The sequence below is a fragment of the Hylobates moloch genome, unplaced genomic scaffold (genome assembly GCF_009828535.3).
Source record: "Hylobates moloch isolate HMO894 unplaced genomic scaffold, HMol_V3 SCAFFOLD_12, whole genome shotgun sequence".
Lineage (NCBI taxonomy): Eukaryota > Metazoa > Chordata > Mammalia > Primates > Hylobatidae > Hylobates > Hylobates moloch.
Genome location: NW_026652287.1, coordinates 29,680,318 through 29,703,974, shown reverse-complemented (window position 1 = coordinate 29,703,974; position 23,657 = coordinate 29,680,318). Strand labels below are relative to the sequence as shown.

At 38.3% G+C, this 23,657-nt stretch overlaps 1 protein-coding gene across 11 annotated transcripts in view; it reads right to left on the bottom strand.

The window, feature by feature from the left end:
- Nucleotides 1–7,402: 7,402 nt before the first annotated feature.
- CUNH12orf42 (chromosome unknown C12orf42 homolog) overlaps nucleotides 7,403–23,657 on the bottom strand; it is a 222,365-nt gene continuing 206,110 nt past the window's right edge. For 9 of the 11 annotated variants that reach the window (XM_058425342.1, XM_058425344.1, XM_058425341.1 and 6 more), the window contains 2 exons: nucleotides 11,431–11,802; nucleotides 7,554–8,004 (listed from right to left, as the gene is read on the bottom strand). In XM_058425342.1, coding sequence (XP_058281325.1) covers nucleotides 7,556–8,004; nucleotides 11,431–11,802 — 821 coding nt within the window. In that variant the 3' untranslated portion in view covers nucleotides 7,554–7,555. Of the gene's footprint in view, nucleotides 8,005–11,430; nucleotides 11,803–23,657 lie in introns of all 11 variants that reach the window. The other 2 variants (XM_058425340.1, XM_032171506.2) reach the window with 1 other exon arrangement.

The window sequence follows — 23,657 nt, the reverse complement described above, 5'->3', positions numbered from 1 at the left end:
GTTATGTTTATTAGAATTGCACTTCTGGTCATTTAAAATCAAGAGTCCTAAATGATGTAATGACTATTAAGGAGTCTCTGATTCTATAAGGTAATCAAGTTAAATTGGTGCCTGCATTAAACATTAACTTCAAAGAAAATCCTCAGATAAGAACAAATCTAAATCATAGAACAAATAAATAAATACCTTGTTGTCTTAAAAAGCAAGATGAGAGAGGAAGTGAAATGGGAGAAATGCCAAGAATGTAGTCATGTGCTGCATAACAATATTTTGGTCAAAGACAGACTGCTTATATGATGAAGGTCTCTAAGATTATAATGCTGTATTTTTACTGTGCCTTTTCTATGTTTAGATATGTTTAGATACAATACTTACCATTGTGTTGTAATTGCCTACAGTATTAAGTACAGTAAAATGCTATACAGGTTTGTAAGCCAGGAGCAATAGGATATATCATATAGCCTAGCCTAGGTGTGTAGAAGGCTATAACATCTAGGTTTGTGTTAGTACACTCTGTGATGTTCACACGATAACAAAATTACCTAATGATGCATTTATCATAACAGATCCCCATGATTAAGCAATACATGGCTATATGCTGTTATTATGGTGATTTGTACAATGAAAAAAAGAGATGAGGACTCTAGTTAAAGTATGTAAAGCAGAAAGTCAGCTTTAATTTGTCTTTAAGGTGAACACCTGCTACTGCAATGTAATGTGAGTGGCACTCTTGAGTCCTCTGTCCCAATTTTTGATATTTTCCCATGAAAGAGACACTTGGAGTTTTGAAAACCTTTGGATTTTTCAAGATTCATTTATCAAGAGACAAGAACTACCCAAGGTCTGGAGGATGGTAGCACCTCAACACAGCATTTTTCAAATTATTCCATAGAAACTACTGTCAGAGGCAAATGACACATGCACACAAACACAAAAGGAAACCAGGAGGTTTAGCCTAACAGATCCTGGCTCAAACAGAAAATGTCTTTGAGGTCTTCTGTTTTAGCTTTAAAATGTCAAATGACTGTTTTGTTCTATTTCATATTCTATTTTTTTAATGTAAAACAATTTTTAAATTGCCATCTGGAATTGTAAAAGCTCCGTAGCATTTTATCCTGTGCCTTTGCATGTCATCAGTATACCACGTAGGCATGGAGTAAGGTGCTGCCAGAGAACACCAAAGTCAGTGAATGGTATCTGTGAATCCATTTGTCCATTTCTACAATCACTATCTTGGTCCAAGTTGCCATTATCACTTCTCTGGACCACAGTGCATGGCCTGTAGGCTGACTGCTTATTTCTGCTTTCATCTACTCTCTGCTCTGTGTTCAGAGCCCATCCCACTGCTTAAAACCTTTTAGTGACTCTCCATTGCTATTAGAAGAAAATAAAAATCCTTAACAAGGTGTCAAGGCCCTCGGGGTCTGGCCTCCACTAACTCATCCACCTCATCTCTGACCACAGTCCCTTCACTCCTGGTGTTCCAGACATGCTAGCCTCCAGCATGCCAGCTCATTTTCCTCTCCAGAGTCTTGGACGGGCCAGCGCTCACATCTGAAATACTCTTCCACTTCCCATTTCCTTCCTTTGGGGCCTCTAAGTCATTTTCTCCTATTATGCTTTCTGACAGCATCATCTATCTCCCACCCACTGGCACAAAGCTCCTTAAGGAGAAAGGCAATGCCTTTGTGCACCAATTTGTTCCTAGTGCCAAACCCCTTCCATGAAACATAGTAGCTGCTCAATAAATGTTTTGTAAATGATTGAATGGATGAATGAGCTAGTGAATAGCTTGTCTCCTTTCAGGCACAGAACAAGAGACAATAACTTGAACGATTTTCTGGGCAAATGCAATACATATTTTGTTCAAAGACCATTTTAATTATCATGAGAGGAAAAAATAGCATGAAAGCACTCTGTCAACTTCACTTAAGACACCATTTAGGTACTTTTGGGATGAGAAAAAATTTTAAGTGGCAGAATCTTGTCAATAACTTGTGATAGAACTTATCACAAATTCTACTACACCTGAGTGTGACACCTGAGTGCTCCTAATTAGGGCTGTCTCAAAGAACATTACATAAGATGGCAAGGGCTTCTTTTATTTCTGAAATTTTAAAACTGCTATAGATATAAATATCTGGAGTTCTTATTTTTAGTACATTGTTTATATTTGGAAGCACAGAGAAAAGAATGTTTTGTTAACAAATACCATCCATTGATGATAATCCTTGTATTGACTTGGGACAAATTGGTGGGGAAAAAGAAGCAGAATGAACTAGAAATGAAACACAGAGAAACATTCGATAATCATTCCACCAACCTTATAGAGCTCTACCTGTCACTTGGAAACACGAGGATGAGTGACTGACATTGTCTGCCCACAGGTAGCTCTCTGAGCCTGGTAGCGAAGACAAGTCGTCATCAGAGAGTCACTAGGGCCTAGCAATATCCAGACCACAAGATAATTATTCTAAGACCAGGAATTTAGGGTGTTGGGAATATTTTACCACAGCCTTTACCAAGGCTATTAAAAAACAAGGTAAGAAGTTTTGTTTATTACAGTATCGCTAATACCAAGAGCAATATTTCGAACATGGTAGGCCTTTGTTACATATTTGTTGAATGAATAAATGAATGCATATCCAGGACACACTTCAGAGATACCTGGAAGGCGGCTCTGTGAAAACTCATAGGTTTTCCCACAGAGCCACAATTGACTTTTATGGGTCCTAAATGCTTTTGCTTTCGTTGGCCCCTACTGAAATGGCATAAAGACTACTATAATATAAGCTGGATTACACTCATTTTTTTTTTAATTTTAAAAGAAATTAAGACATTTTCATGGAGCCCTGGATAGTATAGTGGCTGCTAGGCTCTGTACCTATTGTGCCTAACACACAAGTGGGGCCTGGATTTCTCACTGTTCCCTAAGCAAATGATTCCCTTACCTAGGATCAATGCTCAAAGCAAGTAGTCCTCATAACAAAGCCCTGGCTTCTGGCTGAAATACACAGCAAAGGCAGAAGAACTCATGAACTAGAACATCAGTACATATGGAAAAGCCTCCTGGATACTGCTGTTTACCGGCTTATGATCTACTTTGGAAGATACTTAGTTGTATAAAGATTGCTCTCTATATTATAGGCAATTAAAGAAGAATCATAGCTCCTGAAAACCTGAGCTATCAACAAAAATAATCATAATAAGTTATATTCATGAGGATCTACTCTGTGCTAAGCACTAACCTTGATGCAATTCGTATATCACTATTAACCTTCCTAAGGATCCAGCCAGGTAAGAATTATTTCCTCCATTTTACAGATTTGGAACTTGGATTAGGGCTTAGAGGGGTTAAGGATCTAGCCTCTAAGGACTGGAATATACCTCTTTCTAGTTCCAAAGCTCACATTCTTTCCACTATGTCACCTTGCCATTAAATTACAAATATACACGAGTATAATAGAATACAAATAACTGTTTAATGATAAGGAAGAAGCCTTTGATAGAAGAATTACAAAAAGGAGAGTTATTTGAAAAAAAAAAAGAATTATCAAAGCAAATTTCAGATCAGATTTCTGACACATCACTGGGAAGGTAATATGATAAATTATTTGAATAATATTGGATGTATAGTCTGATGCCAAATGTCAGCAACTCCAAATAGCTGAAAATCAGCTTCGTTGTATATGGTGACACACATCTTCACTGGAGAAGATTGTTTTAGTCCTCCAAAATAATTGAAACAAACATTGAAGTAGATATCAACTTATTCACATAAAACTGAAAATATAACTCTGTGAAAGCAGGGATTTTTGTCTACTTAATGCTGAATCTTTAGTACTTAAAACAGTGCTAAACAGATAGTAGGTGCTCAATTAATATGTGCTGAAAAAATGAATGAGGCCGGGCACGGTGGCTCACGACTGTAATCCCAGCACTTTCAGGGGCCTGAGGTGGGCGGATTGCAAGGTCAGTAGATCGGGACCATTCTTGCTAACACGGTGAAACCCCATCTCTATTAAAAATACAAAAACAAAAATCAGCTGGGCGTGGTGGCGGGCGCCTGTAGTCCCAGCTACTCGGGAGGCTGAGGCAGGAGAATGGCATGAACCCGGGAGGTGGAGCTTGCAGTGAGCCAAGATTGCACCACTGCACTCCAGCCTGGGTGACAGAGTGAGACTCCATCTCAATAAATAAATAAATAAATAAAATAAAAATAAATAAATAAATGAACAGAGTATTTTCACATGAAGAGGTAGCATAGAGTGGAGTTACTAGCACAATTGTTAGAAACAGATGCCCGTGTAGTCAGGCCTCAACTTAGCTATTTCTTATTTTAAGACAGTCATGAATTATATTTACACCCACTAACTCTTGTTTTATTTTCATATATAAAATAATATCATAGTAACCAACTCAGACTTAATATGAGGTATGTATCAACTGCTTAGCAGAGGGCCTAGCACAAAGTAAATAATCAGTATACTTTAGCTATTATTATTATCATTATTACTATTATTGTTATTATTACTATTATTCTGCAATAGAGAGGAAAAATGTGTGTGGTGCTTTTTACAATCAAAATATCTCTCAACTTCTGGATATATTTGTCCCTCTTTTACAAATTTTGACATAAACATAAAACGAAATGGATCACAGAATATGGAAGCAAATTGGAATAAGTTGATATATCCTAGGAATTAGCAAAAAGAAAGGATGGTCATGAATAATTGAAAGCACTCTAAACAGGAATGTGTTGGGTACAGTAAAGGGAGGTTGGTAAAGCTGGGAAAATAGCAGAATCATACAAGATCATACCTGCACTCCGGCCTGGGTGACAGAGCGAGACTCTGTCTCAAAAAAAAAAAAAAAATGCTCATCATCACTGGCCATCAGAGAAATGCAAATCAAAACAAAATGTGGCACATATACACCATGGAATACTATGCAGCCATAAAAAAGGATGAGTTCATGTCCTTTTTAGGGACATGGATGAAGCTGGAAACCATCATTCTCAGTAAACTATCGCAAGGACAAAAAACCAAACACCACATGTTCTCACTCATACGTGGGAACTGAACAATGAGAACTCATGGACACAGGAAGGGGAACATCACACTCCGGGGAGTGTTGTGGGATGGGGGGAGGGGGGAGGGACAGCATTAGGAGATATACCTAATGCTAAATGACGAGTTAATGGGTGCAGCAAAACAACATGGCACATGGATACATATGTAACAAACATTGCGCACATGTACCCTAAAACCTAAAGTATAATAAAAAAAAAAAAAAAAAAACGAAAAAGAAAAAAAGAAAATGCTTCTCATCCATCACTAAAGAGCATGATCAGGGCTGGGTCAACTAATTTTCTCCCAAACATATGCATCCAAAATGAGGACAAATAAACAGAGACAGCTCATTACACTGCTCCAAGGAAGAATAGGGTCTCAGAGTGCTCTCTCTTTAGCCCTGATTTTTACCTCACTAATTTGAAAAGGAATCCTTACTTTGAACCCTACAAATCTACATAGACTTTGGTATATTTAGAACAGAGTTTTGAGCAATGTTTTCCCAAGGGTGTTGCATAGGACACTGGTGGTACAAAGTACTGACAAGTGTTTTTCAAAAACACGTATGTGTATACACACACACAAATCTATCAGGATTCCATGATTAAATAAGTTTGCTAGACATTGGGTTAAACAGAGTTTATCAGATTTTTTTTTATTATGGGATTTCTCAGGGACCTAATGTTACTATGACTCTCTAAGAGGGTGCATGGTGGGCATCTCTCAGACATATTTATCTATGGACTCTCCATTTCACAAACTATCTTTCTTATACCAGTGTTTCACAAAACACACCTTGGGAAACTTCTTTAGAATACCACATATTTTATATCTTTAGCCTGTATTGCTTTTCTGAATTCCGAACAGGATCTCTCGTTCTGTTTTGCATTTTTAATAAATTCAGTAATTTGCACTTCTACAGCTGAAGGAATCCATCTACTATATCAAGTACATTTTCTATTCTTGAAATTGACCATTACAAATTTTTGGTAAATTGTTTTAAAATAACTTAAAGTAATGATGTCTCAAACTAAAAAAACCAGTTGTGTTAACTCATAATTAAATAGCAAATTAAAATATCCCAGAATCAAACTTCTACATAAGTCCACGAGTTTGCCTAACACATTTATCTCCAACCAAATGGCATGAAGTTGAATTTATGATTGTCACATGAACTCTGGTGAGCAGATGCCATTATATCCTCAGGGAACCACAGCAATCAACATTGATAACCTGTACATTGTCTTATAATAAAACCATGCTAATAAATATATAAAAATAAAAGCATATTTATTATAAAAAATCATATTAATCTGGAACCAAGAAAGCTCTAAACTTTAGGGATACCATTTTTCTTTAAAGTGCATTATTCCTAAAGCATGCTAATATTTAAAAAAAAAAGTAAACTCTTCAGTCTGCAAAGGACTAAACAGACTATTAAATGTTAGGAAGTTATTGCTTATAACATTTCATTCCTCTCAAAACCTTGAGACTTAAATTCGGACTTGAGACATTATGCTGTCTTAAATGTAACCATACTATGTATATTAATTTGAACTAAAGCAAAAAAAAGTTTTTAAATTCAGTAAGATTTGACAACCTCCATCTATCAAACTGTGAATCCAAGCTTGTGGGAAAATTCCAAGGAACTTGAGTGCAAAACTGCATATAAGCATATCGGTCACACTGACTTCTCTTTGTTTCTGAAGGAAAAAAAAGCCTACTATATTAAAAAGAGAAAAACTAAACTCATAAAATCAATTGATAAAGTTAGTCTCAGCATCCCATCATGATGAAAAGCTGCTATATTAGACAAAATAAAAGGTATTGCCTAAAATTACCAGTTTGATAAAAGGTTCCCTAAGCTGCTTCAGTATTATGTATTACAAATCAGAAATTCAGCACCTCTTTTACATTAAACTTGGTTCCAAGTGTTTCAGGGCCTCAAACTGCGGTCCAGCTTCAAGTTTCTAACATTAAACCCTTAATACGACATGAAAAATTCCCCTGGGCACATCAGGAGTAATCAAATTTCATGTAAATTATTAAATTACAGACATTCAATTATGTTTTCCCAGTCTCTCTTTAGAAATTCTAAAGGCCCTTAGAAAACATCCTTAAGCCAAAGGCAAAGTTGGCAAGTGAAACCGTTTACCTGCGAAAGCAAAACAAAGAGGGGTCCTCACAATCCCACGAGGCACGTTGCAAAGTGGCACGCGATGTACCCCATCCCTATTGTGAGGCGCAAATTCTTTGTAACACTGGGAGACACCGCAGAACAAAAATACTATTAGAGATGCTTCAAAAGGAACATTTTTGGCTGCGCTAGGGACTTTTGACATTATTTATTAGGTTCAAAAATGCTTCACAAAAGCCTAACAATGGTTCTGTGGAAACCAGTACATCTGAGGCCCTTTCTGTTGTTCTGAGCAGGCATTGATTTGAAGATGGGCAGCACTCGCCGAACAATTCCCTCGCAGCGGTCAATGTAAGTGAGCATTCACCACCGGCCTAGAAAGGGCCTGTGAACAAACCGTATGGAAACGCCGGGTTGGGCGGGGGGGTGCTGAGGAGCAAACCTTTATTAACCTCTTGGAGGGGAAATGGGTGGAAGCACCGGCCAGCAGAGGAAGGGGCGCTCCTGCCAGATTGCCATGGAGGGAGGCGTCCGCCTGAGGCCTCCTGTCCCGCGGGGTATGAGGATGCTTGGGGAGCATCTCCGGCGCCATGGCAACCGCGCCTCTTCGAAGGGGATTTCCGGACGCGCCCAGGAGTCTGCTTTGGATGTCGGGGTGTGCCTGAGCGCCTGCTGGGACTGCCAGCCTCTCCTCCCGCTCCAGCTCTGTGTTACTCCGGCCGGCGCTCTGCAGGGCGCAGGGGGTCTGGCTCCTCCTGCAGAGGCCGATGGCAGTGGAAGGTCTGGCGGCAGAACCTGGAAGGCAAAGCAGGAAAGCAGGACAGAGATTAGGCTCAAGTGTGCGGGACCCACACCGCGCCCCCGCGACAACTGGACGTCTGAGAAATCAACATTTGTAATGTGCACAGAGGGGAAAGAAAAAAAAAAAAACCTGACATGATCCTCACCTGCCTCCCCATATTTCTCTAAGAAAACAAAAATGCTATCTATTCCTTTCCTATTCTTTGAAACCACCTACCCAACGCCTCAAAAAAAAAAAAAAAAAAAAAAAAGCTTTTGCATAATCCTCAGAAAACTTTCTATTTCAAGGAAAACTGTTCAAAACTCCTAAAGAGAGAGACACAGAAGAATCGGTGGCTAAAATAGGGCCCGAACTTCTAAATGAAGGGAAAGTTTGTGAATGGAAAATTGTCAAGTGGAGTTATTAATGGATATGTAAAAGCAAATGTGTCTACAGCTCCTGTAGGCTGTCAACTGATGATTTTTTTAAATACAGGAGGCTATTACTTCATGAGTTTTATTGGAAACTTCAAACCAGCTGAAGATTAAAACAAACAGTAAATTAACCTAAGACTGGGTCTACATCACACACACATATCCACTAATACTAATAAGTTTGACTTTTTTCTTTCTTTGCCCAATGAAATAATTTTTTCCATACAAAAGATATGCTTTTTTACAACATAGCCAAGACTGCTGTATGTGTGTGAATATATATATTCACATACATATATTTACCTACATTTTCATATATATATAAACTTCCATATTATATAATATATTGCATATATAAACTTGAAGATTTATATATAAATACATATATAAATCATGAAGCTTTTACCTGAGAAATTCTGCCCATTGACCTACACAAATTAAAGTCTAATTCTTCAGTAGTGACTTAAGATAATTTATGTGCCTTAAATAAAAAATGTATGTGCTTTAAATCACTTTCTAGAAGCTTTCAAAAGGTTTTTAATAGCATATAGATGTCTAGAATATTTGGAGCAACTCAGATCATTCCAAAATTCAAAAAAAATACGTAAAATAATTAAAATGAATAGTACCTTCCTAACAGTGGATGTCAAACAGCCAGTCTATCTTTACGTAATTCAGTTTAGTACATCACACTCTGTTCTATGCCTAGTATGTACTGAGCACCTCCCTCTGCACATTCCACATGCCCAAGTCAAACAGTGAAAATTTTTTTGTGAATCTGAATTCTCCAATGCAGGAATCACTTCCTGAAATAAAGGCAGAATGGCATTTTAATATCTCCAAGTAAATGAAAACTTTCAAGCATGTTGCTTTGTGAACACTAGGTGCTTCATAGCTGTTGATTTGGATTTCTGGCCCTGTCAGATGAACCATTCACTGCCATCAATATTCAGTGCAAGAAGAATCCTCCAGAGAACAATGATGTAGCTTTGGAGTTTGGAGCAACAGGGCATGACCTAGACAGGATATGCTTTCCTATGTCTTGAGCCAAAAAAATAGAAATTTCCTTCCCTGAAAGCAATTTAGTAATGATACATTTTGCAACAAACTATCTTAAAGGGACAGTGTGGTATAATGAAATAAAGAGCTCTGGGGTCAGGACTTCATAGATTCAAATCTTGGTACTTGACCTGGCCTAAGTCCCTTTGTCCTTACCCAAAAGATGGGAATTATATTACCTACTTCACAGGGTTGCTAGTGAGATTAAGTTTTTTCATTCATTTATTAGTATTTGAATGCCCAATATGTGCTCGGCAGTATTCTAGACCTTGGGGATACAGAAGGAATATGGCAGGCAATAAAAAGTGGGGAGGAGAAGCAGACTAAAAAGTGAATGAATAAATTTTAAGTGCCAGCTGGTAATAAATCCTGTGATGAAAAATAAACTGAGAAAGGAAGTTGAGAAAGACCTAAGCAGGTGACATTTCAAGTCAAAGACTTAAAATGAGAAAGGAAACTAGCTAAGTATTGGAGGAAAGAATCTGATAAAATGTTAAGCATTAAGTGCATGGCAAGTGCTCAGTACTCAAGAGTCACTATAGTCATATTTAGAACTTGGATCTAGAAATATTCTGACCTGGATTCTGCACTAAACCATGGGAAAATAACAGTTTCTATCTCAGAGGAGAGTCATGTGGATCAAAACTGAAGATGTACATTCCAATTTCGACATATTGCCTTGTTCATAGTAAGAATTCAAAGTGTTAGCCAACCAGCATCTTCTGTTTCCCATCACCAGGCCCAGCCTCCCAGAAACAAAGGAATCTCTGACATAGCCTTTCCGGAAGAAGTTCTCCCAGCCCCCTGCTTGAGCACTTCTAGCCCATGCAGTACATTCTCTTCTAGTTCAAAGAAAGTTCTCCTTTGTATTGAGTCAAAATCTATCTCTTTTGTCTTCTGGTCAATTCCAACAAATTGTACAAACATGCGGAGGGAAACCTACCTCAAAAAGTCCCTATAAAGCAGGGGTGTCCAATCTTTTGGCTTCCCTGGGCCACATAGGAAGAAAAAAATTGTCTTGTTTTGGGCCATAAATAAAATACACTAACACTTATGATAGCTAATGAGAAAAAAAACAAATAATCTCATGTTTTCAGAAAGTTTACGAATTTGTGTCGGGCCACATACAAAGCCATAGACCATGAGTCGGACAAGCTTGCTATAAATGAAAAGACTATATGACATCAGTCTCATCCTTCTTCTACATGACAGCTCTTGGAATATTTGGAGATCCACATTTTTTCCTTACATTTTCTCTCCTCCAGTCTGAACATCAGCACCATAAGTACCACCACCATCATCACCACCCCCATTAAGCCCTTACTGTGTTCAGGAAATTTTATTTATATAAATCATTTAATTTGAAGTAATAATTGTCATTTTTTACAGATGAAAAAACTGGGCTGCAAAAAACATTCATGAGACTTGATCATGGCTACAGAGCTGAGATGGGAGAGAGTTGATATTTGAGCACAGTCAAAACTTATCCCTTCTGGGCCATGTCCTTACTTAGAATCATTCCTCCTATATTCTGTGCTATGAATTCACAACTTCCTTGTCTGTAAAATGGGGATAATAGTATGATCTGCCTGAAAATTATATGAAGATTTCATAAAATAATATAAAATGCCTAGCACAGTGTCTAGCACATGGTGAAAGCTTAATAAGTGGGGCTGGAATGGTGATGATAATAGCTGTCATTGTCGGGTGCAATAACTGAATCATCAAATTACCTGTCATCAACTCGCACCTGCACCTGTTCTCTCCTCCAATATAATGCTTGACAACAAGAAGAGTTTCACTGAGGACTGGCTACTACAGTTCTTACGGTACCTTCTAGAATAGGACTGGCCATGAAGTCAATATTTTTTCTGTTTATATTGAAGTTAAAAACAAAATGTGACCAGTTGAAACAAGAAGAGTCAGTAACCACAACATGATACTTACCAGAATTTTTCTTGGGATTGCTCAAGGGCTGGCCCTTAGGTCTTGTGTGTCTGTTGATGTGCATGCCTTGGGCCTCCAGGTGAACAGGATTTACTGAGTGTGCCCAATTAGGCTTTTTTACCAGTTGTTCCAAAAATGAACAGTTCCAAGCCTGCTTGGGTGCTCCTCTGGCTCTCTCCTCAGTTTCTCCTCTGGCAGTGAAAATCAATGGGGCCTCATCAGTTTCACTGGATGGTGCTGGAGAGGAATGGAGTTCTTCATAGCTTTCTTCATCAAAAGAAACTGTGCTTACAGAAGACCTGGGGACTATGTACTGACAAGTACGAAGTAGTCTTTTACACGCCATTGAACTTTGAGTCCTTTCTGGAAATACTGTGAAAGGTAAACACGTTCGTTTGAAAAATTCACCAAAAACACCTGCTAAATTAATGGCAGGAAGGATGGAGTCAGGTAATATGTAAACTTTTGGTTGCTTGTTTTGTGTTTCTACTCTGAGTAAACAAAAATGACAGACTGGGGTAGCTGAGTAGGAGAAGAAGAGGAGGGGAGGGTCTGGTTTTCAGGCTTATGGGTTGAATTGTGTTTACCCCCTCCCCTCCCTGCAAAAAAAGACATATTAAAGTCCTAACCCCCAGCACCTGTGCATGTGACCTTATTTGGAAATAGGGTCTTTGAAGATGTAACCAAATTAAGATGAAGTCATTCTGGATTAGGGTGAGCCATAATCTAATAAGACTGGAGTCCTTATAAGAAAAGGAAACTGAGACACACAAGAGAATGCCATGTGAAGACAAAGACACAGAGGGAAGACCCAGGTGAAGACAGGGGCAGATATTGGTGATACCCTGCTGCGAGCCAAGGAACACCTGGGCTACCAGGAGATGGAAGAAGCCACAGGGAAGATCCTACCCTAGGGGCTTCAGAAAAAGCACAGACCCGTGAACACCTTGATTTTAGACTTGTAGCTTCCCAAACTGAGAGAATACATTTCTGTTGTTTTAAGTCACCCATTTTGTGGTAATTTATTACAGTGGTCCCAAGAAACCAATACAGGCTTAGAGCAAGTAGCTTGCTAAAGGTCACACAAATAATTAGCAGAGTTGAAACTTGAATCCAGATCTGTCAACCCCATAGCCCAATATTGACCGCTCAAGCCACTCCTTTTGATGCACTGTCACAAGGTAAAAAACAATCTCAATTGCTTAAAACTGCCCTAGAATATTGTAAAGAGCACAGAGAGAAAAGAGCTATACCACCCACATTGATTCTTATCCAGCAGTTGATGTGGGTTTCTTTACCTAATTGATTTCCACTGGTAAACTGACAGCCTACTCTGTCAACTCGAACCATTCATATCTACATTTCTAGCATCTCAGTAGAAAGTAAACAGGCAAAAAAGTCCCCAACTGTCAAAGATATTAATGAGCAGAGCTGGTGCAATGCCACATTTCCTTGTCACTGGTGATGGTGGCCTGGAGGAGATGGAGATAAGACAGTTTAAAGATATATCTAAGAAGCAAATCTGGCTTCTTAACCAATTTGGTAGTGGGTTGATTATGGGAGGAAGAGGCACACAGAAAAAGAGAAGAATAATTCCCCAGATTTACAACTAGATGAATGGTAGAGGGGCATGCACATGTGCGCACATGTGTGTGTAGGTGTGTGCTTGTGTGTGCATGCAAATGTAGGATTGAGATTTGAGTGTTGAGATCTCTTTTGGGGAGAGGAGTGCTGTGACTGGGATGAAAAGATACAAGTTTCATTTGCCTTTATCTTATTACCCAAGCCAATTCTTTTTGAGATTCTTGCTTCCATATAAATAAAAATGAATTATGGTTTGTTTCTAAGTTAAGATATTCTTCACGGTGCTGTCAGTGCAAGCTCTGAAGGTTGAATCCTGATTCTACAACATACTAGTTGTGTAGCCTAGAAAAAATTCTCTGGGTTTACTCTGCTTCAGTTTCTCATTCATAAAATAGGAATAATCATATCTACCTCTAGGAATATTATAACTATTAATAGTAGATTAGATAATGCATATAAAGTACTTAGGGTAGTAGGTGGCATTTAGAAAATGCTTGACAAATATTGAACATTATATAGTATACTAGAGTTTACATGGAAAAATACTTACTATGATACATAAAATTATACAATTTTGATTTTTAAGAGGCAAAGAATAAAAACTGGAAGAAAATCAAATTAACAGTTGTTTCTCAGAGGTATAATTCAAACTCTGGGTAACTTCTATGTAATATTCAAATTTTATCCACTGAATATGTTTTACTCTTATAATTCAGAAATCATCTTTAATTAGACAGTGCAGATAAACTTTAGACAGTCAATGTAGTTTAGCATTCCTTACCATTTATTTAATCAGATGACCTGTCATCTAACAGTAACATGGAATGAGATCATTCATGGAGGGAGCAGGATGAGGAAGGATAAGTGTTTAGAGCTTTGGGATCTGATTGGGTGAGGTGTTGAGCAGACTTGTCTGGACAAATAAAGGGCAATTTGCAGGAAGGCATTGGGCCTGAGGTAGCATGAACAAATGACCTAGCTTGCTATGATATAAATTGTGTCCCCTAAAAGATACGTTGAGGTCCTAACCTCCTGTGCCTGTGAATGTAACCTTATTTGGAAATCAGGTCTTTGCAAAGATAATTAAGCTAAAATGGTGGTCCTTAATCCAATATGACTGGTGTCCTAATAAGAAAAGAAAACAGAGATACAGACATGCAGGAAGAATCCCATGCAATAAGGAAGGCAGAGATTGGAGGGGTGTACCTACAAGCCAAGGAACACCAAATATCACCAACAACTACCAAAAGCTAGGAAAAAGGCACTGAACAGCTTGCTCCTTCAGAATCTCCAGAAAAAAGCCAACGCTGCTGGTAGCTACATTTGGACCTCTGGTCTCCAGAATTGTGAAAAAAATTAATTTATGTTGGTTTAAGCCAGGTGGTTTGTGATACTTTCTTATAGCAGCCCTAGAAAACTATTATACCTACAATAGCTCCAATTTACACATGTTGTCCCAGAGTACAGTTCACCCTTGAACTGAGCAGGTCCACTTATATAGGAATTTTCTTCTGCCTCTGCCACCCCTGAGGAAGCAAGACCAACCCCTCCTCTTCCTCATCCTCCTCAGCCTACTCAACTTGCAGACAAAGATGAAGACTTTTATGATGATCCACTTCCACTTAATGAATAGTAAATATATATTTTACGATTTTCTTAAAAACATTTTCTTTTCTTTAGATTACTTTATTGTAAGAATACAGTATATAATACAAATAACATACAAAATATGTTAATTGACTACGTTATCAATAAGCTTCCAGTCAACAGAAGACTACTAGTAGCTAAGTTTTTGGGGAGTCAAAAATTATATGCAGATTTTCAACTGCATGAGAGGTCAGCACCCCTAACCTCTGCCTTGTTCAAAGGTCAATCGTAATTATTAATACCAGCTCCTTTCACTCAAAAAAAAAAGTGTCCAGATTTGGGGGACAGAAAAGAGGGAAAACCAGGAATTGGTAAATTTGAAATGGGAGCAGGAAAAGGTTAGAGTTCTTGAGTTCTACCAAGTAGAAGCAACCATGCTGGAGTGTAATAACTTGTAGCAAGACACATATTTCCTGAATTCAAGGCACAGTCAAATGGCAAAGAGGGCATTGGCCGTGCCAGGTGCCCAGACACAGTCCTCCTGAGCCACAGCTTTGTCTGAGAGTGGAGACCAAAGCAAATGCCTTCAGAGGCCAGGCGGATGACAGAAATGAAAGAAGGGTCCAAGTGGGGATACCCTAGGGTGATATGTCCCAGTATAAGGGGCCAGAGACCTTCAGATCCTCTTTTATTGCCATGAGAGAATGTGGGTCCACTGTAGACAGTTGATATAGTTTGTATATTTGTGCCCCACCCAAATCTCATGTTGAATTGCAATCCCCAATGTTGGAGGTGGGCCCTGGTGGGAGGTGATTGGATAATGGGGACAGATTTCTCATGAATGGTTTAGCACCATCCCTCTGGTGCTGTTCCTGTGATGGTGAGTGAGTTATCCTGAGATTTGGTCATTTAAAAGTGTGTGGCACCTCTTCCCCTTCTCCCCTACTCTTTCTCTCTCTGTGTCTCTCTCTCTCTCACTTGCTCCTACTTTTGCCATGGTACTTCCCTTCTCAGGAGTCAATTAAATCTCTTTTCTTTGTAAATGACCCAGTCTCAGGTATTTCTTTACAGCAATGCACAATAGTCTTTCTGGATTTTCAGGAAAAGCAGAAATATGTATTTTTATGCATGTGAAAACCTCTGAGTTTTAAATGTTGGTAACATTTTGGATTTTTTTAATGTAGCGTGAGATACACAAAACACGACTGCTCTTGGAATCATCAAAGGCCACCAATTTGTGTCTTTGGCCTATGCCAGCCTTGTAAAGGCCACGCTATTAGTTACCTCCTTTCATAGAATCTTCACCCCAGAACATGATTTTATAAATATTCAGCTTAGAACAGTGGGAATGCATTTGCAAACCCTGTGTGCAAGCAGATTTTAGAACTCTAGAAATCTGGTCTACCTCCAAAACGTTAGGCTTTTCATTTTCATTTTAATTGTTTGCCTCATTTCATCTTAGAAAATGTCTATCAAAATTTGAAACAGTAGACAAATTTAGCAGGCTTTGCCAAATGCAGAGAAACATTTAGAATTTTTCAAAACAATAGCGCTGGATCTCTTGATTTTAAAGGAAAACAAACAACACTAGAACCAATAGCATTCTATCTGCCCTTGTTGTGTTGTTCAAATACCAAGAACGAGATGGAAGGCCTGAGGTACTTTATACACTTTCGCATTCCAGGAGTTATGGGTTAAAAGAGACCTTAAAAGTCATCTGAGGCTAAGCCCCCACTAACTTCAATATCCACCTCTGTTTAAATATCTTCAGGGAACTGGATCTTATGACCTGTGCATTAAAGATTTCACTGCTTCTCAGAAGAGAAAGTAACTTTATATTTGCAATATTAACAGGCATTGTGTGTGTGTGCATGTGCATGTGCATGTGTGTGTCTGTGTGTGTGTGTGTGTGTATTCCTTATACTTAAGTATAGGGGATAATTATTAAAGCTACTAGGTATGATGTTGGGACAGGTGGTGACTGCGCTTATTTATTTAGTTATTCAATCAATATTTATAGCTGCTACCATATACTAGGTACTACCCCAATGATTACCTAGGCCAATAGAAGTGATCCTTTTAAGACTAAGTTGATCAGCTGATTTATTGCAAAATGAACTTCAGCAAACCAGAACCTTCTAGTGTCTCAGACCCCTGAATGAATTTTGGGTTACCTCTATGATACAACTACAACTACCAGGTTGCCTAAGTGTCTAGAGCAACCAGTTGTTTTGGCATTAAACAATCAGAAACAGAGACTGTTGGAAAAGGAAAGTCCTTTTGCAATCTCCAGTGGCTTTTATTAATAGTATTCTTTATAATTTTTCAAATCTACCATTCTAGATAGTGACAGAACTTGAGCCAAAATCTATAGCCCATGACTTAAAGTCCAGTGCTTTTTGTTACGTGATATATCTCTTGCATCAAATACAGTATTTCTCAATCCTGGATGCACAGCAGACAATACCTGACATGATTTTAAAAATATAAACACGTGCTCCCACCCTTGACCAATCAGTGAGAGTGGGACCCTAGTATCTGTTCATGGTAAATCCTTCAGTGATGAAAATGTACAATCAGGGCAGGGAGCTACTGATCCCAGTCACTCATCAGAGATTTCAGGTGCTGTTATCATTTTTATTCAGTCAAACAATCATGAATATACTAGAGCTATAAAATCGATAAAGTCTTTCTCCTTAGGTATCTTTCTATAGATGGTCTTCATTTCAGAAACCAGCATTATTTGCTCCTTTACAACTTGCATGTTCCTTTACATTTTGTTTTCATACCAGTAACTCCACTTGAGCCTCCCAAAAACTCTCTGGCTTACTCATGTTACTGAGGAGGAAACAGAGATTCAAAGAGAGGAAGTGTCTTGTTACACCCCCTTCTTAGGCAGTGAAGAAGCTGAGTTTAGGACCCAGGTCTTAAAATTTGGGGAGAGTTTTATTTTTCTACTAAACAATCAATGCCAGTAGTGCCAGAGGATACATGTGACTCCCGTGAACTGGGCTTGATGAAGCGAGGTGGATGCAAGTGGTCATGGTGCTAACAGCTAACAAATGCTGGGCACTGACCATTGGCCAGGCCCTGCTCTATTGTCCATGCCTTGGCCCATAGAAAATGCTATCAGCATTATTTCTAACACACAGAAGAAGAAATGATATCTTTAAAAGGTCAAGTACTCTCTACATTGCCCAAAGTTCCAATGAATAAAATGAGCAGGATCAGAGTTTAAACTATCTGCCTCTCGAGGACCAACATTCTTAACTGTGTCCTCCAGCTTCCTTAGGCTACTGACACAAGGGCACAACTTTTCCCAACTACTGACATATTTGGGGTTTTTTTGGTGTTTTGGTTGTTAAAAAATTCCTCCAAATATTCAAGTTTTGCCAGTTCTTTTAATGTGAAAGCATCTCTGTGTCTTATTTTGCAGCACAGGACTTCCATCTGTTGCCAATTTTATCTGAAGTAATATTATGGCAGATGATTTCAATGTACAATAAAATAAACAATGTATTTTACAGAAACAACTTCTCATTCCCTTTGAGCTGCAATCAGTTCATGATAAATCTTGACAAATGCTGATATATTCATTTTCAGTTTTGATTCAATAGAAAAAGACAAATATGGTAACTCCTGTACTTTCAGCCCCTCTGAGATACCAGCGAGCTGACCACTTCACACCCACTTCTTGTAGCTATCCCTTAAAAAATAACTTCTATGTGTTCATTTTTCCACTTTGTCTTTTCCTCTCTGTCATGCTTGTAACTCTAGCATGTTCATGTTATGAAAAAACTAGAGGCAATTGTCCTAAAAGGAGAAATGAAACAGAGACAATTAATTCCCCAAAGCTCATTTTGCCTTTCTCTCTAGGCACAAATAACAGCTTGAAGCTAATCAATTTCATCTCCAGCATATCTAAAGTCCAACATAAACCTCAAATAGGTTTTCTATTAATGCTAAAACTCCAGTGTTAGGCTTTAAAAAGTATTCTTAGACCACATAATGGGGTTTAATGAAGGCTGCCATCTCCTATTCAGCTTTTTAGCTAACCGGAAAGTGAAAGTCATTTTTAAGCTAATAGGGTTGAAGCAAAGGAAGAGTCTGAGATGCACCACACTCAAGAGGTGGCAGAGGTTGGAGGCCAAGAGCACAAGCACTGGACCCAGACCACTCAAGTTAAATCTGTGCTTTTCCCCTTCCTGGCTGTGTTACCTGTTACCTAGGCCCAGCTACTTAAGTGTTCTCTGCCTCAGTTTTCCCATTCATAAAATAAAAATAATGATAATATCTATCACACAGGATTGGTATGCAGGTTAAATGAATTAAACAACAAGAGTTTAGAGCAGTACCTGCCACATAGGACATACTTAACAAGTCTTAGCTGTTATTATCGTTGTTGTTGTTGTTACTTCCTTCCTCTCTCCCTCTGTAGCTCCCGAATGACCTCTTTCAGTGGCAAGGACTCAAGTAGAAAATTATATCATTTTCATCCATGCAGGGTTTGCCTCATCTTATACATTTCTTCATTCAAAAATATTTATTGAATGCCTACTATGTGCCTTGTCCTGTACTTGACCCTGGAGATATGACAGAATAAGGCAAATGTATGCCCTCATGGGGCTTGTAATCTACAAGGGGAAGGCGGCAAAAGCAGTCCACAGTTAACGTGATTATAAATAGTAGCGAGTGATATCAATGAAAAACAAGGTGCTGAAACAGAGAAACATGAGTGGAGACCTGTGAAGATGATAGTTAATCTGAGACTAGCCTGAAGGCTGAAAAGAGTTTAGTCATTTCAGGAGTGGAGAAAAAGAGTATCCCAGCCTGACAAAGACAGATGTGTTTTCAGAACTGAGAGCAGCCCAGATGGGTGGAGGGAAAGGGCAGGAGAGGTGTTGGGATGTTGCACAACATGCAATAGAAAGCAACCAAGGGTTTTGAGAGCAGAAGCAGGTTAGAAGGCAGCCGGCAGTTGTCCGGTGAAAGGTGATGGCAACTTTGATGTGACTGGTAGTTTTTTACAGTGAATCCAAATAGTCAAACCAGGATCTGTTTACCTAGAGCAGAAGCCTCTGGAACCGTAAACTAGTAGGAATATTTAAAAGGTAAATTTGATGAGATGTAGGAGGCTAGTTATGAACTAGCTTGAGAATAAAAATCTTCTGGGGACCAGGTTTAGAGAGAACCTATATTTTAGTGAGTTTTGCCTCAAGGAACTCCACCAGTTTCCCAAGGTGAAAGTCTGAAAAAGATTCCTTCATGGATATGACAGGAGGAAGAGAAATCATTGTGAAACATGGCCAGGGAATTCTTCATAACAAAAGCATATGAGGGCCTTGTTCTAGCTGAGGGAAGGGAATCTTTCCCACTCCAGCCCCCTTTAGCCTTCTTGTCTTACCTAAGAGAGAGAAAAAAATGCTAAGAAACACTTGTGAAGGTCACAGGCACACTTACTAAAAGACTGAGATTTAATCATAAGATTATAGAATCTTTCCCCTCCATCCACACCTTATCATCACACCAACAGGGCTTCAGTATAATAATGGTGGATTACAACTAAATATGTTGCAAGATGCAGCCTCTCTGTGTGAAAGGGTAGTTAGGGAATCTCAAAGTCCAGAGAATAGGAAAAAGAAAGAACACTGGACAAATTTGAAGCCTCTGGCCCCTACAGCTACAACAAACATTAACACAACCCGACATCTAGTCAGATTAACATAAAACCTTATACTAAAGATTTGTTTATCCCAGGTTCTATTACCTGATACATCGTGCTTGGTTTTCAATAAAAATTATGAGGCCTACCAAAAGGCACAAAAAGATACAGGCTAAAGAGACAAAGCAAGCATAAGAGCCAAATTCAGATATGACATGGATGTTGGAATTTTCAAATAAAGAATTTAAAATAAATACGATTAATATGGGCTCTAATAGAACAAGTAGACAACATAAAAGAACAGATGGCAAGGTAAACAGAATGATGAAAACTCAGAATCAAAAAGAAATGCTATAAATAAAAAACACTGTAACAGAAATTAAAAATGCCTTCGATGGGTTCATCAGTAGATTGGAAATAGCCAAAGAATCAGTGAACTTGAAGATAGGTCAATACGAACTTCCTAAACTAAAATGGAAAGAAAAAAAAAAAAACCCAGAACATACAAGAACTGTGGGACAATTTTCCAAGGTGCAGCATATACATAATTGGAATACATGAAGGAGAAACAGAGGGAGAGAATGGGACAGAAAAAAATATATGAAGTCATTATGGTTAAGAACTTCCTAAAATTAATGGCAGACACAAAACAGTAGATCCAGACATCTCAGAGGACATTTAGAAAATTTACAGGAGACATACACCTTATAGAAGAATGAGGATAACAATTACAGTGAGAGATCTATTGAACATGGTGACTACAGTTAATAACATCATATTGTGTTTTGAACATCGCTAAGAGGGTAGATTCTAAACGGTTTCACGATAAAAAATGGTAAGCATGTAAAATAATACATAAGTTAATTAACTTTATTGGGCCATTCCACAGGTATATATATTTCAAAATATCACACTTCACACTATAGATATATATATACAGACACATACACAGACAAAATGCTTTTATATATATACACACACATGCACTGATGCAGTATATATATATATATATACACACAGTACTAATACAATATATACATATATATACACATATAGTACTGTATATATATACTGATACCAATATATATACTGATATAAATAGTATATATACACACACTATTTTTATTTGTCAATTTAAAATTCACTTAAAAACAGATTACAGTAGACTTCTCATCAGAAATCATGAGAGCAAGAAAATAGTGGAATAAAATATTTAAACTATTGAAAAAACAGAAAACACCAACCCAGAATTCTATATCCAGTAAAATTATCCTTTAGCACTAAAAGAAAAACTAAGACTGTTTTAGACACACACAAAAGTGAGAAATTTATTGCCAGCCTACTTGCCCACAGGAGAGGTTAAAAGAAGTTTTTCGGGGAAAGGGAAAATAATATAGGTCATAAACTCATCTACATAAAGAAGAGAAGACTTGGAGAAGGAATAAATAATATGAAATCTTTTTTTGTCTCATTCTTGATTGATCTAAAAAGTAACTGCTCCTAAGAAAAATTACTGCCTGTTTCATTCCAAAAAAGCCCCCTGTGACCTCCATCATGTCTCCTTTTCCTGCTTTATTTTTATTTGATTAACCATATACCATATGTATAACTGTTCACAAGTTTAATGTTCATTTCCCTCACTAGAATGTAAGCCCCATGAGGGTAAGTACCAGCTCTGAGCCATATCCCAAGCACTTGGCACATAGTAAATTGTCAAAAACTTATACTGGAAAAAAAAAAAAAAAGAATGAATGAATGAATCCCTCATCTCTCCAGTGATTGCTCTTCAGTATTACAGTGTCACCCTACTCCATGTTGCCAGATCACCTCCATTCTCTTCTGCAGAGTTCCCTCGGGGTAACCACTTCACTTCTCTTTCCTCTAAGATTGGTCCACATTGCTCAGTTTATCAAAGTCACTCATTCCAGCTCTAGTCACCACAGTGGCTTGCCCCCATCAAAGGTGGAAAACAAGTTTTTTCTCAAACACCAGTCCCCCAAAATTGGTTGTGGTATCAATTTTTCAAGAAAAGTTCTAGGGCTGTATCTTGGTTCATGGAGCAATTACTGATGTCTGCCATGGATGTGGGAAAGTAAAGTTGCTACAAGAGGAACAGTCATTTGTCATAGCTCAGGCACTCTGCTAAGTATAAATGTGCCTTTTCCTTCTGAGAGAAGGATAGTCTTTCTCCCAATATCACTCAACTACCCCCTCTCTCCTAGTAAAGGGACACATGGGTCAGCCTCTCATCATGCAACAGAAGATAACTGCAGAGTATTCGGATGTAGTTCATCCTCCTCCCAGGATACCGCCTCTTCCCCATGACATCATCAGCCTTTTTCAGTTGCGTGCAAATCATAGAAAATCTCCAGCCTAGGGACACAGATTTATATTGGAAAGTTTTATTTTTAAATGTCTGGGCTAGACTACAAATTGTTTCAAACATGAGATATAATTTTAAAAACACTGGTCAGAGAGCCAGAGCATTTGGTTCTAGTGGATACATTGATTCATTGAATGAATGTCTCCAGGCATTGGTTTCCCTATCTATAGAAAAATAAAAATGATCTCCAAAGTCTTCTCCAATTTTAATAAGCCTATGAGATTCTGAGTCCAGCTAATTTTTTTTTATTTTTAATAGGGACGGGGTTTCATGGTCTCGATCTCCTGACCTCGTGATCGGCCCGCTCGGCCTCCCAAAGTGTTGGGAGCCCGGCCCTGAGTAGTTTTTTTTTTTTAACTACACTGAGCATTTTTTTCTTTAATGAACTTCATTTAGTTATTTTTTGAAACACTATGTTACTACATGAAATTGGTATTTGTAGGTCAAAAATGGTCAAATATAGGCCATTTCACATATTACAACTTAATATCATATGTACAAAAGGGTATACATATACACATGTTAACAAATACATAAAGAAAATAAATAGCCCCAGACTCACCCAATTTCATTATATGAGTATCCACAATGTATTTGTCCATTCGCTTATTGACAGACATGGGGTGAAGCTCAGTCTTACGTTGTTTTTGTTTTAATATTACCAACATGCTGGGCACGGTGGCTCACGTCTGTAATCTCAGCACTTTGGGAGGCCAAGGTGGGTTCATTGCTTGAGGCCAGCCTGAGCAACATGGCAAAACCCAGTCTTTACAAAAATTACAAAACGCTAGCCAGGTGTGGTGGCATGTGCCTGTAGTCTTAGCTACTCCAGAGGTTGAGGTAGGAGGATTGCTTGAGTATGGGAGGCAGAGGTTGCAGTGAGATCACACTACTGCACTCCAGCCTGGGCAACAGAGCAAGACTCCATCTCAAAAAAAAAAAAAAAAAAGTATTACAAACAAGGCTTCTGTGGACACCCTTGTATATGTCTTTTTGTGCATGTACCCTAGT